General features: G+C 43.1%; 1 protein-coding gene across 1 annotated transcript in view; it reads right to left on the reverse strand.

The window, feature by feature from the left end:
- Window positions 1-14733, reverse strand: part of LOC139400284 (inactive phospholipase C-like protein 1) — a 146336-nt gene extending 131603 nt beyond the window's left edge. The window contains exon 1 of the mRNA XM_071145255.1: window positions 13673-14733. Within this exon, the coding sequence (XP_071001356.1) occupies window positions 13673-13849 (177 nt within the window). The 5' untranslated portion in view covers window positions 13850-14733. The remainder of the gene's footprint in view (window positions 1-13672) is intronic.
- Between the last annotated feature and the right edge of the window lie 7257 nt (window positions 14734-21990).

A 21990-nucleotide genomic window follows, 5' to 3' on the forward strand; every position in this document is an offset into this window, starting at 1 on the left:
AGGCAGGGGTCAAAACCAGGAAGACTAGCAAAAAGAGAATAGCAAAAGGAGTACGGGAAAAACACGCTGGTTGACTTGACTAACATACAAGACGAACTGGCACAGAGAGACAGGAAACACAGGGATAAATACACTGGGGAAAATAAGCGACACCTGGAGGGGGTGGAGTCAATCACAGGAACAGGTGAAACAGATCAGGGCTTGACAGGTAGAGGTGATATGATCCTTAATTAACTTGTCTCTCAAAGCACTTCATGATGACAGAAGTCAGCGCTACGGGGCGATAGTCATTTAGTTCAGTTACCTTTGCTTTCTTGGGTACAGGAACAATGGTGGACAAGCAAGTGGGGACAGCTAGTGGGGACAGCAGACTGGGATAGGGAGAGATTGAATATGTCCGTAAACACTCCAGCCAGCTGGTCTGCGCATGCTCTGAAGACGCGGCTAGGGATGCCGCCTGGGCCGACAACCTTGGGAGGGTTAACACGCTTAAATATATTACTCACGTTGGCCACGGAGAAGGAGAGCCCGCAGTTCTTGGTAGTGGGCCGCGTCGGTGGCACTGTGTTATCCTCAAAGCGGGCAAAGATGGTGTTTAGCTTGTCTGAGAGCAAGACGTCAGTGTCCGTGACGTGGCTGGTTTTCCCTTTGTAGTCTGTGATTGTCTGTAGACCCTGCCACATAAGACTCGTGTCTGAGCAGTTGAATTGCGACTCCACTTTGTCTCTATACTGACGTTTTGCCTGTTTGATTGACTTACGGAAGGAATAACTTCACTGTTTGTATTCGGCCATATTCCCAGTCACCTTGACATAGTTAAATGCGGTGGTTCATGCTTTCAGTTAAGCGCGAATGCTGCCATCTATCCACGGTTTCTGGTTTGGGTAAGTTTTAATAGTCACAGTGGGAACAACATCCCTTGTACACTTCATGATGAACTCAGTCACCGTGTCCGTGTATATATCAATGTTATTATCCGAGGCTACCCAGAACATATCCCAGTCCGCGTGATCAAAGCAATCTTGAAGCATGGATTCCGATTGGTCAGACCAGCGTTGAATAAACATCAGCATGGGTACTTCCAGCTGAGACTACACTTTTGTTATTCCTCATACTTTTCATGATTATTCTGTTTCTTGACGATTTGTTGTAAAATATCTAGTCTACTCACTGTGGTGTGTTGTTTAAAAGGCCACTATTAAACATAATTTATAGCAGCCTAGTCCTGTATCTGCAGGCTACAGATTTGTTCAAATGTATTCTCTCTCATCTTAAAATGGCAAGATTCTCAAGGTAGGCTACAGTAGAAAGATTTTTTTTCGAAATGTGGTAGACTAGAAATGTGGTAGACTAGAAATGTGGTTTTAAGAACCAAAATACAATAACATTATGTATGCAGACAGTGCTGTTCTTTGTTTCTATTCATCAAATTAGGCCTACACAATAACAAAATATGCAGGCTGTAGCCTACTTGCAGATTTCTTTGGTATAAAGTCAATCTTATGAAAGAAAATGTTAGGGACACCTGCTCTCGCCAAACCTTTCAAATATGACCCATATTACCGGAGCTACAGTTTATTATTTTTATTGCAGATTCTGCGCTGCAATTTATAGATATATATAGCTAATTTAAATGCAAAACTCCAGTTTGTATTTTCAAGTTGACAGTACTTGTTCAATGCCCTACAAGACAGCACTGCCATATTGAGACAGAAAATTGTTACTACATTATTGTGATCGCATTATATGTGAAAAAACAGCTTGGCTTTTTCTTAAACTAGCAAGTACAAAATACAAATTATTATTGGGTAAAACAATATTATTCCTCCCATTTTCGATTTTATTTCCTCATTGTCATGAGTTATCCTGGACACATTCTAAACAGCTTGGCCTGTCAATCGATCACAGTGGGTGGGATTGTCAGGGAAGAAGGCGGGATGTTTGTGAGTCTTAGGGTTGGGTAGGGTTTAAGACCTGTCAATTAATTATTGGGGGTGGGATTTTCAGGGAGTAGATAGTAATCTAGTCATTAAAACACTTTTTTAATAGAATTTATTTTGGCGAAATCTAAGAAAAATAGTTTAATGCATGTGTGTGTGTGCCAAAGAACATTTTGGAGTGAGAAGAGAAGAATGGCACCCTTTCTTCCCAGAGTCGATTCTCCCTGTTAAGAAACAGGGTAGAATTGCGGGGAAATTGTTTTAAAAATCATGGAAACACGTGCTTGGTAGAGATATGATTCTGAAAGTACATTGTTTGACAAAGTGACCAAAATAAAATGATCCAATTTGAAAAAGTAACACGTTACTTTACTATGGTACTCATAAAAGTATTCTGATTACGTAACATGTTACTTTTGTAAAGCATTACCCCCAACACTGGTGTTCGTGCGTGCGTGTGCGTGTGTGAGTCCACCCTGTTCACCCTTAACGGGGCCAGTTTCCTGTAGGCTCTGCTGTATTAACCTAAAGGTGTTGAAGCAGGCCCAAATCAGCCTTATTTCTAACTCTCCAGAGCCCTTCTCCCGTCTGCTCCACCCTGAGGTAAAACACCATGCACTAGTGAGCAAACACACATGCACACACACGCCCACAAGCTCGCACACACATATAGACTGCACCATTCACAGCCCTTCCTTTACTGTGTAAATCTCTCTCTCAGTTAATCGCTTTCTCACACTCTGTTTATCTCTCTCTACGTCCTCTCTGCACATCCGTCTCTACTTTTCCTCTTTCCTCCCCTTTCGACATTTCAGTCACATTTTCTACCTTTGCACTTCATTTTGTACATGTCTAAACACACTTAGTCTGCCTGCCTGCCTGCCTGCCTGCCTGCCTGCCTGCCTGCCTGCCTGCCTGCCTGCCTGCCTGCCTGCCTGCCTGCCTGCCTGCCTCTGCCTGCCTGCCTGCCTGCCTGCCTGCCTGCCTGCCTGCCTGCCTGCCTGCCTGTCTGCCTGTCTGTCTGTCTGTCTGTCTGTCTGTCTGTCTCTGTCTGGTTGGTTGGTTGGTTGAAGTTCATTTTCTGTCATGACCCTGACAAAACACTCACAATAACAGCTATTCAGAAGAGTAAACTATGTAACAGAGAGAAAGGGAGGAACTCAACAACATCATCTGCAGAGAGGGTATTACTAAACAGGAAGCAGCGTGCAGATAGGGCTCGCCCTCCTCCCCCTTATCTCTCTTCCCCTCCTCTCTTTCTCTCTCCCTCCTCTGTCTCTCCCCGTCTCCACCTCTCTCTCTCTCTCTCTCTCTGCTTATCCTGGCTACTCATGTCAACACAAACACCCAACAGCTCAACTGAAAGGGAGAAATGCAGATCACGGTATACTGGCGAAGGTATAAAGCCAATTAGTACGGAAATAGTTTGGTGGCAGACCTGACTCGTACCGTGTGATACTGTATGCTAAAAGTGTCAGGGATAAAGTGTCTTTCATAGGTGGCTAAAGCAGCTGTCACAGGGCAATAAGTCTTAGTTTCTATTTGATTCAGGCCGACTCCTCAAGGCAAACACATACGCACACACTCTGACACACAGCCTCATGATGAGCAGTTCCAGGGGTGCTGTGCTACCAGTAGGAGGATGACACTGAAGGACAGAGGCTCCAGTATCTCCCCTACACACACACACACACACACACACTAACATACGGCAGTCCCCTCCTGTAGAGAATAGCTACACACATACACTCCGATAAACACACGCTCACACATACACACACACCCATTATGTTTGACCCGGAGCCAAGTGTACTTTGTAAACAAATCATTGTCTAGTGCAGGGCTGCACAGCAGGGGAGAGAGGGGGATAGGGAGATATAGAAGCCCCAGGACAGCAACACAATTAGACCCAACCAGTGGTGGAAAAAGTACCCAATTGTCATACTAGAGTAAAAGTATAGATATTTGTGTTTAGTGAGTCCGCCAGACCACAGGCAGTAGGGATAACCATGTGTTCACTTGATAAGTGTGAATTTCACAATTTTCCTGTCCTGCTAAGCATTCAAAATATAACGAGTACTTTGGGTTGTCAGGAAAAATAAATACAATATTTTCTTTAGGAATGTAGTGAAGTAAAAGTTTTCAAATATAAATAGTAAAGTAAAGTACAGATACTCCAAAAAACTACTTAAGTAGTACTTTAAAGTATTTTTACTTAAGGACTTTACACCCTTGGAACCAAACAAATCATGAGAAAACAAAAAATTATTAATAATAGCAAAATAACTGAGCAAACTAGAATGCTATTTGGTCCTAAACAGAGAGTGCACAGTGGCAGAATACCTGACCACAGTGACTGACCCAAAATTAAGGAAATCTTTGACTATGTACAGACGTAGTGAACATAGCCTTGCTATTGAGAATGCCAGGCGAAGGCAGTCTTGGCTCTCAAGAGAAAACAGGCTATGTACACACTGCCCACAAAATGAGGTGGAAACTGAGCTGCACATCCTAACCTCCTGCCAAATGTATGACCATATTAGAGACACATATTTCCCTCAGGTTACCCAGACCCACAACGAATTCGAAATCCAACCGAATTTTGATAAACTCCCAATATTACAGTGTGCAATCACAGCAGCAAGATTTGTGACCTGTTGCCACAAGAAAAAGGTAACCAGTGAAGAACAAACACCATTGTAAAACTATATTTATGTTTATTTATTTTCCCTTTTGTAATTTAACTATTTGCACAAGACTGTATATATACATAATATGACATTTGAAATGTCTTTATTATTTTGGAACTTTTGTAAGTGTAATGTTTACTGTTAATCTTTTAATGTTTATTGTTTTTGTTTATTATCTATTTCACTTTCTTTGGCAATGTAAACATATGTTTCCCATGCCAATAAAACCCCTTCAATTGAAATTGAGAGACAAAGAGAGATAGAGAGAGAGAAACAGTGGGACAGAGAGACACAGAGAGAGAGAAACAGCGAGAGAGTTAAAGGTGGGATACTCCTGTGCCTGAATCGAAGCCCAGCAAGTTCAGCAGCCGATGTCAAACAACAACAATGTTTGCCGGATGAGGTGTGGCCAATTAGTGGGTGCGGCCAACACACCTGAACACACTTAACAAGATTGAGGATATAGAGAGTCTGTTGATGCTGAGAATGGAATGTATATGTTTTTAAATAACATTCTTAGAATGTTCTTTGAATGTTACTAATGTTTTCTTGTGGTTTTTACTAAGAAAAAAAAAGTATGTTCTGAGAACATGACTTTAAATAGAACCACGAGGAAACATTATGCTGATGTACTGAAATTCCTACAGAAGAACGTTATTTCTTAACATTCTCTGAACTATTTGAGAACATTCCCAATGTCAAACCAGTTGGATGATGTTCCTAGAGCATTTGTCAAAAATGGTTTTAAATGTAACCATGTTTGAACTTTTAGGAAACGTTGTTAAAGTAATGAAATACCAAGAAAATAATGTTCCTTAAATATGCTGAGAATGTTCTAAAGCCAAGCAACTTTCCTGCACTGTTCCCAGAAAGTTGTGGGAAGGTATGAAAAATAATCCTTGGACAACCACTCTATCACCAACTCTAAGAAACATTTGGTTCTCAGAACATTATGTGCTAGCTGGGACGTCTACACAGAATTTGGAAGGGCAAGGCAGAAACAAGAGGCATTATAATAATCCAGATTACTATGATCCAAGACTGACTCGCAGGCCAGGCAGCGGAAGACACAGAGAACATGAAGGAATCGATTATTCCTTAATATCCTTTCGTTGTCCCAGTCCACACACACACACACACACACACACACACACACACACACACACACACACACACACACACACACACACACACACACACACACACACACACACACACACACACACACACACACACACGGTGAGAGCATATCTATATGCTTTCCCAGGGCAACAAGTTGAAATCCTCCCTTAATAGATACATCTGTCTGTTTGCTGAAGCATTTTAGTGTGAGTGGCTTTCCCAAGGGCAGTGTGTGTAGTGGATCATAGTGTATTTCAGACAGCCCAGTCAGTCCAATTGGTAAGGTCACAATATTGGACATGTTGCATATTTATCTTCTTCTGTTGTGGATGTTTCTAGGCACCTGGTACTATGGTTACTAGTGAAATGGCAGACAGAGACACAGTGTGACCAGTGTTGCCAGCTAGTGTAACTTTCTGGTCATCTAGTGCCTGATCATGTGAATGACTGGCTTTTGTTCTATTTTTCCTTCTACAGTGAGAGAGTGACAGGAAGGTTAAGGTGTAGTACCTCTGAACAGAACACTACCTTTGCACAGACCTCAGCTAGCACATTTGGTTCTTTGGAAGTTGTGGGAATGTACATTTTTTGTTTCCCATTGGAACAAAGCCATAATTTCCTGACCGGTAAAACGTAAACGTTTGTTAAACATTCTGAGAACAGAAGTGAACATTTCACCTGTCCTGGCCACGTTCATTTTTATGTTGCAGGGAGGTTCTGAGAACGTTTTACTAGGGTTCACTGAACGTTTTCCTGGGAGGTTTAATTAATGTTCTGAGAACGTAAATGATGGGTTATTTGAAGGTAATTAAATAATGTTTCGAGAACATTCTCTAAATGTTGTGAATGTTTTGAACAAAATGTAAAGGTTTCAATGAGACTTTTAATAACAATGGTAGCTTATTTTGGGTTAACTATGTTGAACTCCAAGCACAGATAGGACACATGAAAATGAATTGAATTCATTTATGCATGGCATCAGTGGCATGGCATGAGTGAGATTTGTGGCATGGCATCAGTGAGATTTCAAACAGACCCGATTTCAAAAGGGTAGCCAATTAGTGAGCACGGCCAACACACCTGAACAAGATAGAATATAGAGTTTTGTTGATGCTGAGAACAGAATGTACTGTAGGTTTTAATTAAGAGTCAATTGGCGCATCCCCATCAAAATCCGTCAGTTTAAGCTAGAGATATCTGTTTTTTTCATGGGCTGTGTCTCAATCCACTGCATCTGCCTATGTCTCAATCCACTGCATCTGCCTACGTCAGCCTTCTGCATTGACGGTAGAAGGTGGCTGAGCTACAGCGGAGTTTGTCAGACCATGAGACATCCCGAAAATCTGTGTTCTCAAGAAAACGTCTGTAGAATTGAACCACTCAATTTCAAAAGTGCAAATAAAAACATTTTAACTTGGTGGAAAAGGAAGACCGACATACTGCTTTATGTATTCGTGTAGAGGCTAAGACTCTAGCATTAGATCAACTGGGTGGGCGGCTTTTGGAGTAATGGTGAGTGAATGGTAACCACATGGCTCTTCACTATACCAGATAGCACATTTGGTTCCTTGGAAGTTGTGGGAACGTACATTATTGGTTTCCCATTGGTTCTAGGAATGAAACCTGACCGGTAAAACAGAAACATTTTTAAACGTTCTGAGAACGGAAGTGATCATTTCTCCTGTTCTGGGAACATTCATCTTTAGGTTGCAGGGAGGTTCTGGGAACACCTTACTATGTTTCCCTGAAATGGTTCCCTATGGAAAGATGAGATTCTCACAAACACAACAGTGTTCTCCGTTTTTCTCTACAACCTTCACAAGTGTCAAGGAACTAGTCTGAAGGTAAGCCGGTTCCGGTTTTAAAAAGTATGGAGGTAGTTTTGTGCAAACAAACAAATGGGTTGAATATGTGTCCAAAAAACATATTTCCTGAGCTTTCTTATCTCCTACCACGACGAACCATGAGGAATCCCTGCAGAAAACATTATGCTGAAGTACTGAAATTCCTGCAGAAGAATGTTGTTTCTTAACGTTCTCTGAACGTTCTCAGAATATTACTTTAAACAGAACCACGACGAAACCTGTAGGAGAAGTTATGCCCTAGTACTGAAATTCACACAGACATTTTTTGTTTCTTAACGTTCTCAGGAACCATTTGGGAACATTACTTACTGCAAAATAGGGGAGGGTTGTCAAAATGTTTAGGGGGGAGGGTTGTGTGATTTTTTTTATTGTGAATAGGGGCGGGCAATGCATTTTTTCCCTGGTTTACATTTGTTCTTTTGCAGGTTTTACTACAGAATTTCTTCCATCCTAGCCAAATGTCCTCATCTGCTTGCATGCACCTCCCCTATATGTTTTGGTTCTTCCCGCCCGCTGACTTTTACTATGTCACAGGTCAATATAGTCTACCAGTCTGTCTATCCTGCCCTCTATCCACCATTCATAGTGACAATAGGGGTAGGTGGTTAGTTTGTCCAGATCTGCAATAGGCTAACTAGCAATCATACCACACATGAAATCATTCAAAGCTGCATACATTTTAAATATGAATCCACAAGAACAAATAGGAATAGCTGATATAGGCAGCAGAGAGGCCAGGTGCAGCATTGCGCATGAAAGAACAGTGAAGACAAAAAGCTCCCATAATTATCTTGTTAGGGGCAATACAATTAGCCTACCTAGACTAGTCTACAACACCACAATGCAATGAATAACTGTATTATTGTTCTCAAGTGAGTACTCTAGGCTGCAGTGAAGATGGCATTTGAATAACAGCACAAAAGCCCTGTTAACTGAATGTTTCATTTGTATCAGTTGTGGGTCTACTCTCGACAGTTTATAGGTCTAGAAAGGTACAGTACCAGGCCAGTCTGGCTGTATTTTTACTTCTGATACTAAGATGCTCTGTCTGTTGCAGATCATCATTCTCCCAAGTCGTCCTATAATAACCTGGAAGGCCCCGTTTTTCAGGAAAGCTTAAGGTGCGCTCTGCCTCCTCTCCAATCCAAGCAGCTTTTCCACACACCTAGAACCTAATGCTTCAATATAGCCTAACTTTTCAAATGTTTTACCTTTTATATGTGGTGTAAACACAACCAGTCACAATGTTTTAATCTGATTAGGCTACTTCAAAAGCCTCCTGTAAGCATGTGCACGTTTGTCCAAAAATATAATTCCAGCATCATCAACATGGCCTGACATTAACCAGGTTTCCATCCAACCTTTTTATGCGAGTAAAGTACTTTGGATAAAAAATGTCACGACATCTTGGGAAAGCATGCAGTTTATTAAGAAACACATGAAATATATTATGATGAACTTCACAGGGTGGTGAAAGTGCATGGTGATGAGCTAGATGCTCCTTTCCAATAAATATTGAGGGTCTTATTCTGGTGACATGATGATCGGTGCTTGGCTGCCGATTGACAAATAAAATGATCTTGCACGTTTATCCATAATAATCACATTATATAGTAGGCTATACCTGCACTGTATCTGCCAGCTGTTGGCTAGCGCGCACGTGCCAATACCAGAGAGGTCACATTCACTATACTTAGGCCTGCAGTTTAAAATGCGATGGAAACCCATTTAATTTGTATTTTTTATTCGGAAAATGGGAATTTAACTATAAAATAAAAAAATGATGCACTACGTATTTACTCATAGAGTTGTATCCGCAACAAGTCAATTGGATGGAAACAACTGATGGGAAAATGCGCGTATTGTTTTTATGCAGATTTTAGAATATTCGCATGGAAATCTGGCGCCAATTGGATGGAAACCTATAGACACCCTAAAGACAATGGCAAGTGTTCTAGTCCAGTGTCACTTTGATTAGTCCTGCACATCGTGGTTCACCAACAGCCCTAAACATCTAAAGAATAACCTACAGACCAGCCAAAACAAGAATTGTAAACTCCCCTCTCATACTCATCTGGAGGTCGAGCATTTTTTTGTCTGTTTTTTTGCCTAGCATTTTTTTGTCTAATGTGTCTGTCATTGTATATGTATTCATGTAAAAATAGGGACCACAATGGAAGTAAATACCAGACTTTATTGTGCAATCCCGGGTAACATTTTTTGTTGCTTTGTTTGTTTGTTTTTTTGAATTTTACCCCTTTTTCTCCCCAATTTCGTGGTATCCAATTGTTTTAGTAGCTACTATCTTGTCTCATCGCTACAACTCCCATACGGGCTCGGGAGAGACGAAAGTTGAAAGTCATGCGTCCTCCGATACACAACCCAACCAAGCCGCACTGCTTCTTAACACAGCATCCAACCCGCAAGCCAGCCGCACCAATGTGTCGGAGGAAACACTGTGCACCTGGCAACCCCGGCCCGCCACAGGAGTCGCTGGTGCGCGATGAGACAAGGACATCCCTACCGGCCAAGCCCTCCCTAACCCGGACGACGCTAGGCCAATTGTGCCTCGCCCCACGGACCTCCCGGTCGCGGCCGGTTAAGACAGAGCCTGGATGTGAACCGGGTAACTTTTAAAAATCTTTGTACTGTGTGTATATACATAAATATTTTGTTTTTTTTACTGACAAATAAAACCAATCAATCCAAACTGTGCAGCGGCCATTTGATGAATGGAATGAGACATCTATTACAAAACACACAAAAAATCCAATGACATTCGGAGATTGTCAAGCCAGGCCTTCAATACTGGGTAAACCCACAAGGTAAGGAGGGATGTATTTTCTGTTTGTCGAGATTTACATAATCTGTGTATTGTGGTGTTGAAAATGCAAACCATGATATTGAAGTCCCCAAAGTCGGTATGCTTTGTTAATTGGTTGTGAGGTACATTGGAACAAAAACCTGTTGGTGGAAAATGTGTTGCATATATTTGATATAATTATACATGTCATCAAAATGTTGAAAACCACATGTCCCCCTAGCTATCATTGTCTGCAGACGGCTCTGATCCTACAGTCGTTGCCAAAAGTTTTGAGAATGACACAAATATTAATTTCCACAAAGTTTGCTGCTTCAGTGTCTTTAGATATGTTTTGTCAGATGTTACTATGGAATACTGAAGTATAATTACAAGCATTTCATAAGTGTCAATGGCTTTTATTGACAATTACATGAAGTTGATGCAAAGAGTCAATATCTGCAGTGTTGACCCTTCTTTTTCAAGACCTCTGCAATCCGCCCAGGCATGCTGTCAATTAACTTCTGGGCCACATCCTTACTGATGGCAGCCCATTCTTGCATAATCAATTCTTGGAGTTTGTCAGAATTTGTGGGGTTTTGTTTGTCCACCCGCCTCTTGAGGATTGACCACAAGTTCTCAATAGGATTAAGGTCTGGGGGGTTTCCTGGCCATGGACCCAAAATATCGATGTTTTGTTCCCCCCAGCAAATTAGTTATCACTTTTGCCTTATGGCAAGGTTCTCCATCATGCTGGAAAAGACATTGGTCGTCAACAAACTGTTCCTGGATGGTTGGGAGAAGTTGCTCTCGGAGGATGTGTTGGTACCATTCTTTATTCATGGCTGTATTCTTAGGCAAAATGATGAGTGAGCCCACTCCCTTGGCTGAGAAGCAACCCCACACATGAATGGTCTCAGGATGCTTTACTGTTGGCATGACACAGGTCTGATGGTAGCGCTCACCTTGTCTTCTCCGGACAATCTTTTTTTCCGGATGCCTCAAACAATCGGAAAAGGGATTCATCAGAGAAAATGACTCTACCCCAGTCCTCAGCAGTCCAATCCCTGTACCTTTTGCAGAATATGAGTCTGTCCCTGATGTTTTTCCTGGAGAGAAGTGGCTTCTTTGCTGCCCTTCTTGACACCAAGCCATCCTCCAAAGGTCTTTGCCTCACTGTGCGTGCAGATGCACTCACACCTGCCTGCTGTCATTCCTGAGCAAGCTCTGTATTGGTGGGGCCCCGATCCAGCAGCTGAATCAACTTTAGGAGACGGTCCTGGTGCTTGCTGGACTTTCTTGGGCGCTCTGAAGCCTTCTTCAGAGCGCCTTCTTCTCCTTAAAGTTCTTGATGATCCGATAAATGGTTGATTTAGGTGTAATCTTACTGGCAGAAATATCCTTGTCTATGAAGCCTTTTTGTGCCAAGCAATGATGACGGCACGTGATTCCAAGCACCACCCTCCTATTGAAGCTTCCAGTCTGTTCAAACTCAAACAGCATGACAGAGTGATCTCCAGCCTTGTCCTTGTCAACACTCACACCTGTGTTAACAAGAGAATCACTGACATGATGTCAGCTGGTCCTTTTGTGGCAGGGCTGAAATGCAGTGGAAATGTTTTTGGGGGATTCAGTTCATTTGCATGGCAATGGCAAAGAGGAACTTTGCAATTCATCTGATCACTCTTCATAACATTCTGGAGTATATGCAAATTGGCATCATACAAACTGAGGCAGCAGACTTTATGAAAATTACTATGTGTCATTCTCAAAACTTTTGGCCACGACTGTAGTGTAAAGAAACATTTGAAACAAATTGTTATTTGTGGTCGTAAACATTATTTTGAGTTAATTCTATGTGCAATTTATTTTACAAGGAGAGGGTCATGTGAAAATATTTGAAATGTTGGGGAGGGGGGTGCATGTTTTGGGGGTGACACCTTGAGTAACCTGGTTTCCCTAAACAACCAAGTCCAGTTGATTAGCCAGGTTCCTATCAGAATTCCCCATCCTTCCTTCCCTCCCTCCCACCCTCCCTCCCTCTGTTCCCTTCCCTCCCTCCCACCCTCCCTCCCTCTGTTCCCTTCCCTCCACGCCTGTCACTGACATCTCTCTCATCCTCTCCTCTCCTCTCTCCATCTGTCCATCACTCGTGACACTTCCTGTCAATAGGACAGAGAGAGGTCTCTGTTGGCACAATCAACACATCAGTGCCTCTCAGCTGGGAGGTACACACACACAGACAAACTGGAGTATGGAGCCTCCCTATAAGAAAGACACACTAACATAACATAAATTCAAAAATGTAGCAAGGTTACTCCACTATAATTCCACTATGGATAAAGTGTGCGTAATGGCACGGATTAGGCACAGGTTTGCCATGTGAATATGAATGTGTGATGCGCTGTGTGGACCTGAACTGAGATTATCAGGCGTATGGCATGGTATGCCCGATGTTGTTTGGAGTAGGTGTTGTTCAGAGTAGGTGCGGGCGGCGTCACAGATTGAATGAACAATGTGTAGCCTATATTATTTGGCGCATAGTAGGATAGTGGTGCATAAACACAGTTAAAATCACAACGATACCATATGGTAGTTGTAGTAGTTATTTTGAGTGCGTACTGAGTGAGTAAATTATTCTGTGCATGACTGAAGTGAGTGACACCTGCTGTTGCCTACATTGTATATCCAAAGAGACCAATAGACCTAGGCTACGTAATTTCAGTTTCACAACACTATTGTAGCCCATCGCACACTGCACGTTTCTCTACTTGAAAAATAGATAACTTTCTTATAAGTCCTCAACAACAATTGTCATCCAGTGTGAGGTACTTCGTCTGAGAACCAAATTGAGACCACCTCTGAAGAGTAGCATACATGGCATTTGTCTGAAGTTTGTTCGCACGATAATGTAATCACAACCCTCTGTAGCTTATCCTACTTCTATTAAATATTGACAGTCCTTTATCCGGCGGCTCCATGTCGAGTGTCTGTTGCAGAGATATTAGAAGTGGATAAATATACATTATGAATATTGCAATGGGAGGTTCCAGTGCGTCTATTAGGCCTAGCCTATGGGTTTTCAATATACAGCCTGGGTATTTGGTTTCCTTTGGGTGAACTATGGTAAACAATTGGCTAAGGGAAAGGCAGGCGCTTGTGTTTGACAGGTCTGTTAACCGAAATCGGTCAGATAGATGTGCCAGTGTCATTACATGTAGCCTCAACAATCACCTCAATGCACGAATCTCTTACCTTGATGATGCTGCTCCTGCGGGGGGCCGCCCTCACTGCCTCCAGGACGATGGTATCGTTGTCCTGGCCGGGGAGCATGACTCCGCTCCGCCTCCCCGTCCTGGACGCTCTCGGCGGGATGATCTCAGGAGCTCCATCATCGCACAGACCGTCCCCATAATGCTCTTGCTCCGACATCTTCTCAACAGAAGCCCAAGTTCAAGTTTCAGGTTAGGAAATCACAAAATTGTACGTATTGCCTCGGAGTAAGTCTGCGTTGGTCGTTGTTTTTTTATGGGTGCCATTTATTTACAGAAGTGCCCGGGTATTGAGGGGTCTGCTGCGCCTTTCCAAAAACATTAAATCACGGAACCAGACTCCAGCTCATCTGGCCTCGGGCTATTCCGTTAGTCCGTTAGAGCGTCCCAGGTCCGGCAGTCGGGTAGGTTCATTACTTAAATGTCCTTAATTATGCCGAAAGTCCATCACATCCAGTCTAATGTTCGCTCTCCAGTGTCCACGAAGTCGACTTGACTTGTATATCCTACTATCTGGTATAGAATCAAAGGATTGGGTGGGGAACACCCACTATAGACAATCGGAAATGTGCCCTGTTGGGAAATCAAAACACCACTGACACGCGCAGACTTAAATGTAAATTGGTTTTGATAACGAGTTTACCCAAAATACTATGCATTCCTGAGGGACGTGTTTTTCGCGCAACAAGTCCGATCAGTTTCACAGATTGGCAGCATCAGCCCTACCTCTCCATGAAAGAAAGCGCTGTCCTGGATGCTTCCAACAAAGCTTTTTCACACACAATGATAGGTGAACATTGGGAAGAGGAAACTTCGCAATAAAAATCGTTAAAAACAACTAACCTATTTAGGTGTAGGTTACCCAAAGTAGCTTACTCAGTCTGCCTTACCATCACCGACACAGTTACCAAAGTGCAAGGCAGTAAACTTTACGCTGTGATATATGGTGTTCTGTTAGGGAGAACAATACTTATTTATATTACATAGTTCCGTACATTGACTGAGATCTCAAAGTACCGTAAACTGCTAATCGCTTATAGTCAGTCTGCAACAGCCGATGTTGACGAGAATGAGGAACACAACTGACAGTTACAACGCCTCTACTCCTCCCCACCTCTCTGCCCCTGCCCTCCCTCCTATCCTAGAAATCATGATTGACGCGTCATGCGACCAATACACACAGGTATTTGGCACTCGTAGCGAAAAAGGGCACGCAGTTAACGTACCCAAACTCGTGGATGGGTGGAGTCAGAATTCGCGGGCTCTGGAATGCCTCACGTGTTGGAAACGTTCCAGATGTTCTTGTGGCGAGGAGAGGGCTTGGAACAGCAGAACACAGGAACAGCAAGGAGGGTCTCACTCGAGCAGGATTCCTCAACTGGCGGCCTGCAGGCTGAATTTGGCCCAAGGGTGATTCTATTTATTTATTGTTGGACATAAATGACTGTAAAAACACCCGCAAATCAGCTCCAAGTGATTTTCGTTTTGGAAATCTTTTCAAAGTATTCCCACATATAATAGAGATATAGGCATATACAAATTTAACCCATAAGAGACTAAGGCCTGTCTAAGCGGGGGTCTACTAAGCTACACTACATGACCAAAAGTATGTGGACGCCTGCTCGTTGAACATCACACTCCAAATTCAGGGACATTAATATGGAGTTGGTCTCCCCTTTGCTGCTATAACAGCCTCCATCCACTCTTCTGGGAAGACTTTCCACTAGATGTTGGAACATTGCTGCGGGGACTTGCTTCCATTCAGCCACAAAAGCATAAGTGAGGTCGGGCAATGATTTTGGGCGATTAGGCCTGGCTCGCAGTCGGTGTTCCAATTCATTTTAAAGGTGTTTGATGGAGTTGAGGTCAGGGCTCTGTGTAGGCCAGTCAAGTTCTTCCACAACGATCTCAACAAACCATTTCTGAATGGACCTCGCTTTGTGCACGGGGGCATTGTCATGCTGAAACTGGAAGGGGCTTACCCAAACTGTTGCCATAAAGTTGGAAGCACAGAATTGTCTAGAATGTCATTGTCTGCTGTAGAGTTAAGATTTCCCTTCACTGGAACTAAGGCCTGAACCATAGCCTGAACCATGAAAAACAGCCCCAGACCATTATTCCTCCTCCCCTAAACCTTACAGTCGGCACTATGCATTGGGGCATCCGTTCTGCTGGCATCCTCCAAACCCAGATTCGTCTGTCGGGCTGCCAGATGGTGAAGCATGACTCATCACTCCAGAGAACGCTTTTCCACTGCTCCAGTGTCCAATGGTGGCAAACTTAACACCACTCCTGCAGACGCTTGGCATTGCACATGGTGATCTTAGGCTTGTGTGGGGCTGCTCGGCCATGGAAACCCTTTTCTTTTCTTTTTGTGCTGATGTTGCTTCCAGAGGCAGTTTGGAACTCGGTAGTGAATGTTACAACCGAGGAAAGATGCTTTAGCAATTGGCGGTCTCGTTCTGTGTGGCCTACCACTGTCTGAGCTGTTGTTGCTCCTAGACATTTGGTTTTATACAGTATCAGTTAAAAGTTTGGACACAACTACTCATTCATGGGTTTTTCTTTATTTGTTTTATTTTCTACATTGTAGAATAATAGTGAAGACATCAAAACTATGAAATAACATATATGGAATCATGTAGTAACCAAAAAAGTGTTAAACAAATCTAAATATATTTGATATTTTAGATTCTTCAAATAGCCACCCTTTGCCTTGATGACAGCTTTGCACATTCTTGGCATTCTGTCTTCCCTGTAACGTACAGCGTTGAGATTGCCTGCAATGACAACAAGCTCAGTCCGATGATGCTGTGACACACTGCCCCAGACCATGACGGACCCTCTACCTCCAAATTGATCCCGCTCCAGAGTACAGACCTCGTTGTAATGCTAATTCCTTCGACGATAAACGCGAATCCGACCATCACCCCTGGTGAGACAAAACCGCGACTTGTCAGTGAAGAGCACTTTTTGCCAGTCCTGTCTGGTCCAGCGACGGTGGATTTGTGCCCATAGGCAACGTTGTTGCCGGTGATGTCTGGGGAAGACCTGCCTTACAACTAGCCTACAAGCCCTCAGTCCAGCCTCTCTCAGCCTAATGCAGACAGTCTGAGCACTGATGGAGGGATTGTGCGTTCCTGGTGTAACTCAGTACCTGTCCCGCAGGTGTGCTGTTTGGATGTACCGATCCTGTGCAGGTGTTGTTACACGTGGTCTGCCACTGTGAGGATGATCAGCTGTCCGTCCTGTCTCCCTGTAGCGCTGTCTTGGCGTCTCACAGTACGGACATTGCAATATATTGCCCTGGCCACATTTGCAGTCCTCATGCCTCCTTGCAGCATGCCTAAGGCACGTTCACACAGATGAGCAGGGACCCTGGGCATCTTTCTTTTGCTGTTTGTCAGAGTCAGTAAAAAGGCCTCTTTAGTGTCCTAAGTTTTCATAACTGTGACCTTAATTGACTACCGTCTGTAAGCTGTTAGTGTCTTAACGACCGTTCCACAGGTGCATGTTCATCAATTGTTTTTGGTTCATTGAACAAGCATGGGAAACAGTGTTAAAAACCCTTTACAATGAAGATCTGTGAAGTTATTTGGATTTTTCCAAATTATATTTGAAAGACATGGTCCTGAAAAAGGGACATTTTTTTTTTGCTGAGTTCATATGTATCTATTTTTACGTGTATTTAACCCCTTATTTTTGGCACTAAACAGTCTCCACATATACTTCCATACATTTTTTCAACTGGTACCGGGGACCTTCAGATGAGTCTTATGAGGTCTGTGAGCATCCTAGAGCAAACAGACATTTCGTGAGTCTCACCTTTGCACCAAGGGGTCATATTAGTTGGCAGATTGGCTGTACCAACTTCAGACTAGTCCCTAGACGCGTCCCTAGACGCCTAGTCCCTAGACGCAAAATGGAGAACACCATCGTGTTTGTGAGAGTCTCATTGTTCCATAGAGGGGTCATAATAGTTCGGCCACTACAGACAATTTTGTATGAAGACTGATTTTCGGGCTGTCTCAGTCTGACAAACATGGCTTTAGCTCTGTCACCTTTCACCGCAGATGCGGAAGGTTTGAGATGCATCCAATGCAAAAAAAACAGATCTCAATCTTAAACTGGCAGATTTTTGTGGGGATTTTTTTATTATGCTAATTAGATTTCCTCAGTGGCACGGACACCGACCTTAAGGGGTGACCTAATGTTTCCAATTGTTATGTTTTAGTGAATTGTTATTTCTGTTTGTGCTTCTTGCTGTCAATTTGCAGTCTACAAATTAGGCTACTTGTAATTATGTTCCGGCCCCCTGACCATCCATCTGCTCAAGAAAAAAATCATCCCGCGGCTGAATCTAATTGACAATCCCTGCACTAGATGGACACATCAAACTTTCTAGCATCCTGGCAATCTTGGAACAGATGACCTCAAGGTGCAGCAACAGAATAAAGTGACAGTTTGGCACAGGGAAACCAGTTTAATTCCCTTTGGTATGTTCATTGCCAGGACCAGTGCATTTAGATGTTTAGCTTTTGTTATGTAAGTATTGTTATGATAGCGAATAACAATCACCCCCTGAAAATTGGCAGGCTGTGTAGACCTATTGTTGAAATGATGCCAGTTATTAATGATAACAGCAAGTGTGTAAAAGCAATCCAAGAGCTTTTTAAAGTTTGATTGGCAATCTCTAATTTAGTGGAGCCTTATCACTGTAATTAAAAAGATGTATCCTATATCCTTCCTCTAAGCCTCTCAAACTCAACTCTGTACCTCAAAGCCAGTTCCACTGGGTTTCTTTCATTGTTGCCCTCTAATCTGGAACTGATTTAGACCTGGGACACCAGGTGGGTGCAATTAATTATCAGGTAGAACAGAAAACCAGCAGTCTCCGGACCTCGTAGAGTAAAAGTGAAATAACCCTGCTCTTAACTATGCAATTAGTAATGTAATTAAAACATTGTTAATTGTGTTTCATGTAATTTTTCTCCAAAATGATTAAGAGGGTTTGCTTATCGTCCACCAGCCAGCCGCTCACTTATGGCCAAGGGGGATAGTATGTTCCTATCTGACACAATGCTCAATTATGGGCCTCTTGCTTCCCTCTACAGTTTATACAATGCATTGCAAAAACAAATCCAATGAATTAGTGTATAGGCCTATAGGCTACAGTCATTTAGGATATGTCTATTCTTTGTATTTTAAATGGAGAGCAATAATTGAACTGAGCATCATAGATTAAAGAAATAGGCTACAGACCTACGCCTATTGGTCTCTCATTGACACCCATGTGCCAAATTAGTCTTGAGAAATAGTGTCATTGCCGCGGGAAGTAGGGGTGCTGAGGGTGATGCAGCACCCCCTGATAAATGATTTGTATTTGTTTAGGTTTTTCACAAAAGATGTGCACTGGGCCTTTGCTACTCATATATGAGTGGAAGGGCTGTCCCCGTGGAAAAAAGTCTTTAGCGGTCTAAGGCACAGTCCCATCTCTCTCTAGCAACTCCTTGTGGCAAACCAGGAGCCGGACGCATGCACGCTGACTTCGGTCGCAAGTTGTACTGTGTTTCCTCCGACAGATTGGTGCTGCTGGCTTCTGGGTTAAGCGAGCAGTGTGTCAAGAAGCAGTGTTTCGGAGGACACACGGCTCTCGACCTTAGCCTCTCCCGAGTCTGTACGGGAGTTGCAACGATGGGACAAGACTATAACTACCAATTCGATATCATGAAAATGGGGAAAACAGTTAAAAAAATAACAACACATCTTGGTCGACCGAGAGTCGTCCTGTTCTTTCAACCAATCGATTGGTCGAAAAGTTGAAACGTATTTTTCCATATATAGACAGACCCTATGTGTTTGAATAAAATAAAATACATATGCACTGAGCTTGTCTGATGCTTTAAGCACACTGTTTGATTAAATAATTAAGACACACAAATGACTTAAGAAAGAGCCTGGTGGTCAGGCTGTGTTTAAAAAAATGACAGTGAGTGCTTATGTGACTGGTGCACATTGTCTCGCTCTCCTCCCTAGGCACCACAGCACAGTAAATGTTTATTGTGCTGTCCGTGCTGAAGCTGCAACATCATTTAAGCCATTTCGCTTCTTACTTGTTTCTGACTGAAAAGTTCTGTTACCGAAATCTGTAGTTTGTTTAGGCAAAACATTCCCTATTCCCTCAACATGAAAAATGTAAGCATCACATGCATGTGACCAATAGGGCCTATAGCCTATCATAAATCACATCAATAAATTGGTTATAACAAACTCCAAACACAGTAACACATGACTGAAAAATGCATGCAGAGGACGTGAAAAATAAACTCAAAACGGGCAAATGTTTACTGTTTTCTCAGGAGGGAACAGGGAAGTCAAATCTGTGGAAGACTTAGTTTTGAAAACTACTGGAGATGTAGAAAAAGGAGGGTATAGGAGCAAGCGCTGCGTGAGTATTACAGTGCATTCGGAAAGTATTCAGACCCCTTGACTTTTTCCACATTTTGTTACGTTACAGCCTTACTCTAAAATGTATTAAATCGTTTTTCCCCTCATCAATTTACACACAGTGACATTTTTGCAAATGTATAACACTCAAACACTCAGTCATCAGCACTATCTGCACTGCCTCTATTCAAATGACTCTCTCCTAACACACACGCCATACGCTGCTACTACTATTTATTTATTTTTATCCTGCTGCTCAGCCACTTTACCCCTGATTGTATGCATACTATCAGGAATCAAGGTAAGACCCAAGTGCAGACTGTGTGGAGTAACAATGTTTATTGTAACCACAGGGGCAGGCAAACGACGGGTAAAGGCAGGCAGGGGTCGATAATCCACAGCAGAGGCCAAGGTACAGGACGGCAGACAGGCTCAGGGTTAGGGACAGGCAGTGGTCAGGTGGCCGGGTACAGGGTCAGGACAGGCAAAGGTCAAAAACCAGGAGGCTGTGAAAAAGAGAGACTAAGGACAAACAGGAGATGAGACAAACTGGTAGGCTTGAACAAACAAGACGAACTGGCAACAGACAGACAGAAAACACAGGTATAAATACACAGGGGATAATGGGGAAGATGGGAGACACCTGGAGGGGGTGGATACAAGCACAAGTACAGGTGAAACAGATCAGGGTGTGACACATAACTACCTCATCTATCACTGATATTGTTTTTAATATTATTCTTGTACATACTGTATATAATTGTATTTATATTGACACTATCTATTTCTGATATTGCTACTATGCAAGTAACCATTTTGGCCATTTTGCTACTATACAAGTAACCGTTTACACCTTGTGTAGAGACCCAGCCACTTGGCAATATGTGGCTGGGGGTTATAACATTTCTTTCACATGACCCATCGATTTAGACAAGTGTGTCTGGATAAGCGTCATTTAATATTTATTAAATATTTTTATCTGGACACTTTCTGTTTACCTGGAAATGTTCCTTGTTGTAGGCTACTACTTTGACCACTTTTAGTCTTAATCTTTACTACACTTGTCATGTACTGTCATGTTGTGTCTTGTTTCTGTCCTTTCCCTTCACCCTGTCTCCCTCTGCTGGTCGTTGTTAGGTTACCTTTTCTCCCCCTCTTTTCCCCAGCTGTGCCTTGTCTCCTCCTAACTACCTCGTCACCCCTTTTCCCACCTGTTCCCTTTTTCCCTCTGATTAGTCCTCTATATCTCTCTCTGTTTCTGCTCCTGTCTTTGTCGGATTCTTGTTTGTGTTGTTCATGCCTGAACCAGACTATCGTCATGTTTGCTGCAACCTTGTCCTGTCCTGTCGGAACCTGCCGGTCCATCCGAGCCTACGTTTTGTTTTGTTATTAAAGAAGCTCTGTTTACGTTAATTCGCTTTTGGGTCCTCATTCACGCACCGTAACAGAAGAATCCGACCAAGAATGGACCCAGCGACTTCGGATCCTCTCCACTCAGCCGTCGAGATCCAGGGAGCGATGCTAGGCAGACACAAGCAGGAATTGTCTGCTGCTCGGCATGCCGTTGAGACCCTGGCCACCCAAGTCTCCAACCTCACAGAACAGGTTCACCATCTCCGCCTCGATCCACCGGCCACTTCCAGGGCTTTCGAATCTCCGGAGCCCAGAATCAATAACCCGCCGTGTTACTCTGGGGAGCCCACTGAATGCCGCTCGTTCCTCACCCAGTGTGATATTGTGTTTTCTCTCCAGCCCAACACTTACTCCAGGAGCACTGCTCGTGTCGCCTACGTCATATCTCTCCTTACTGGACGGGCTCGTGAGTGGGGCACGGCAATCTGGGAGGCAAGGGCT

Source organism: Oncorhynchus clarkii, chromosome 3, assembly GCF_045791955.1.
Source record: "Oncorhynchus clarkii lewisi isolate Uvic-CL-2024 chromosome 3, UVic_Ocla_1.0, whole genome shotgun sequence".
NCBI classification, from domain to species: Eukaryota; Metazoa; Chordata; class Actinopteri; order Salmoniformes; family Salmonidae; genus Oncorhynchus; species Oncorhynchus clarkii.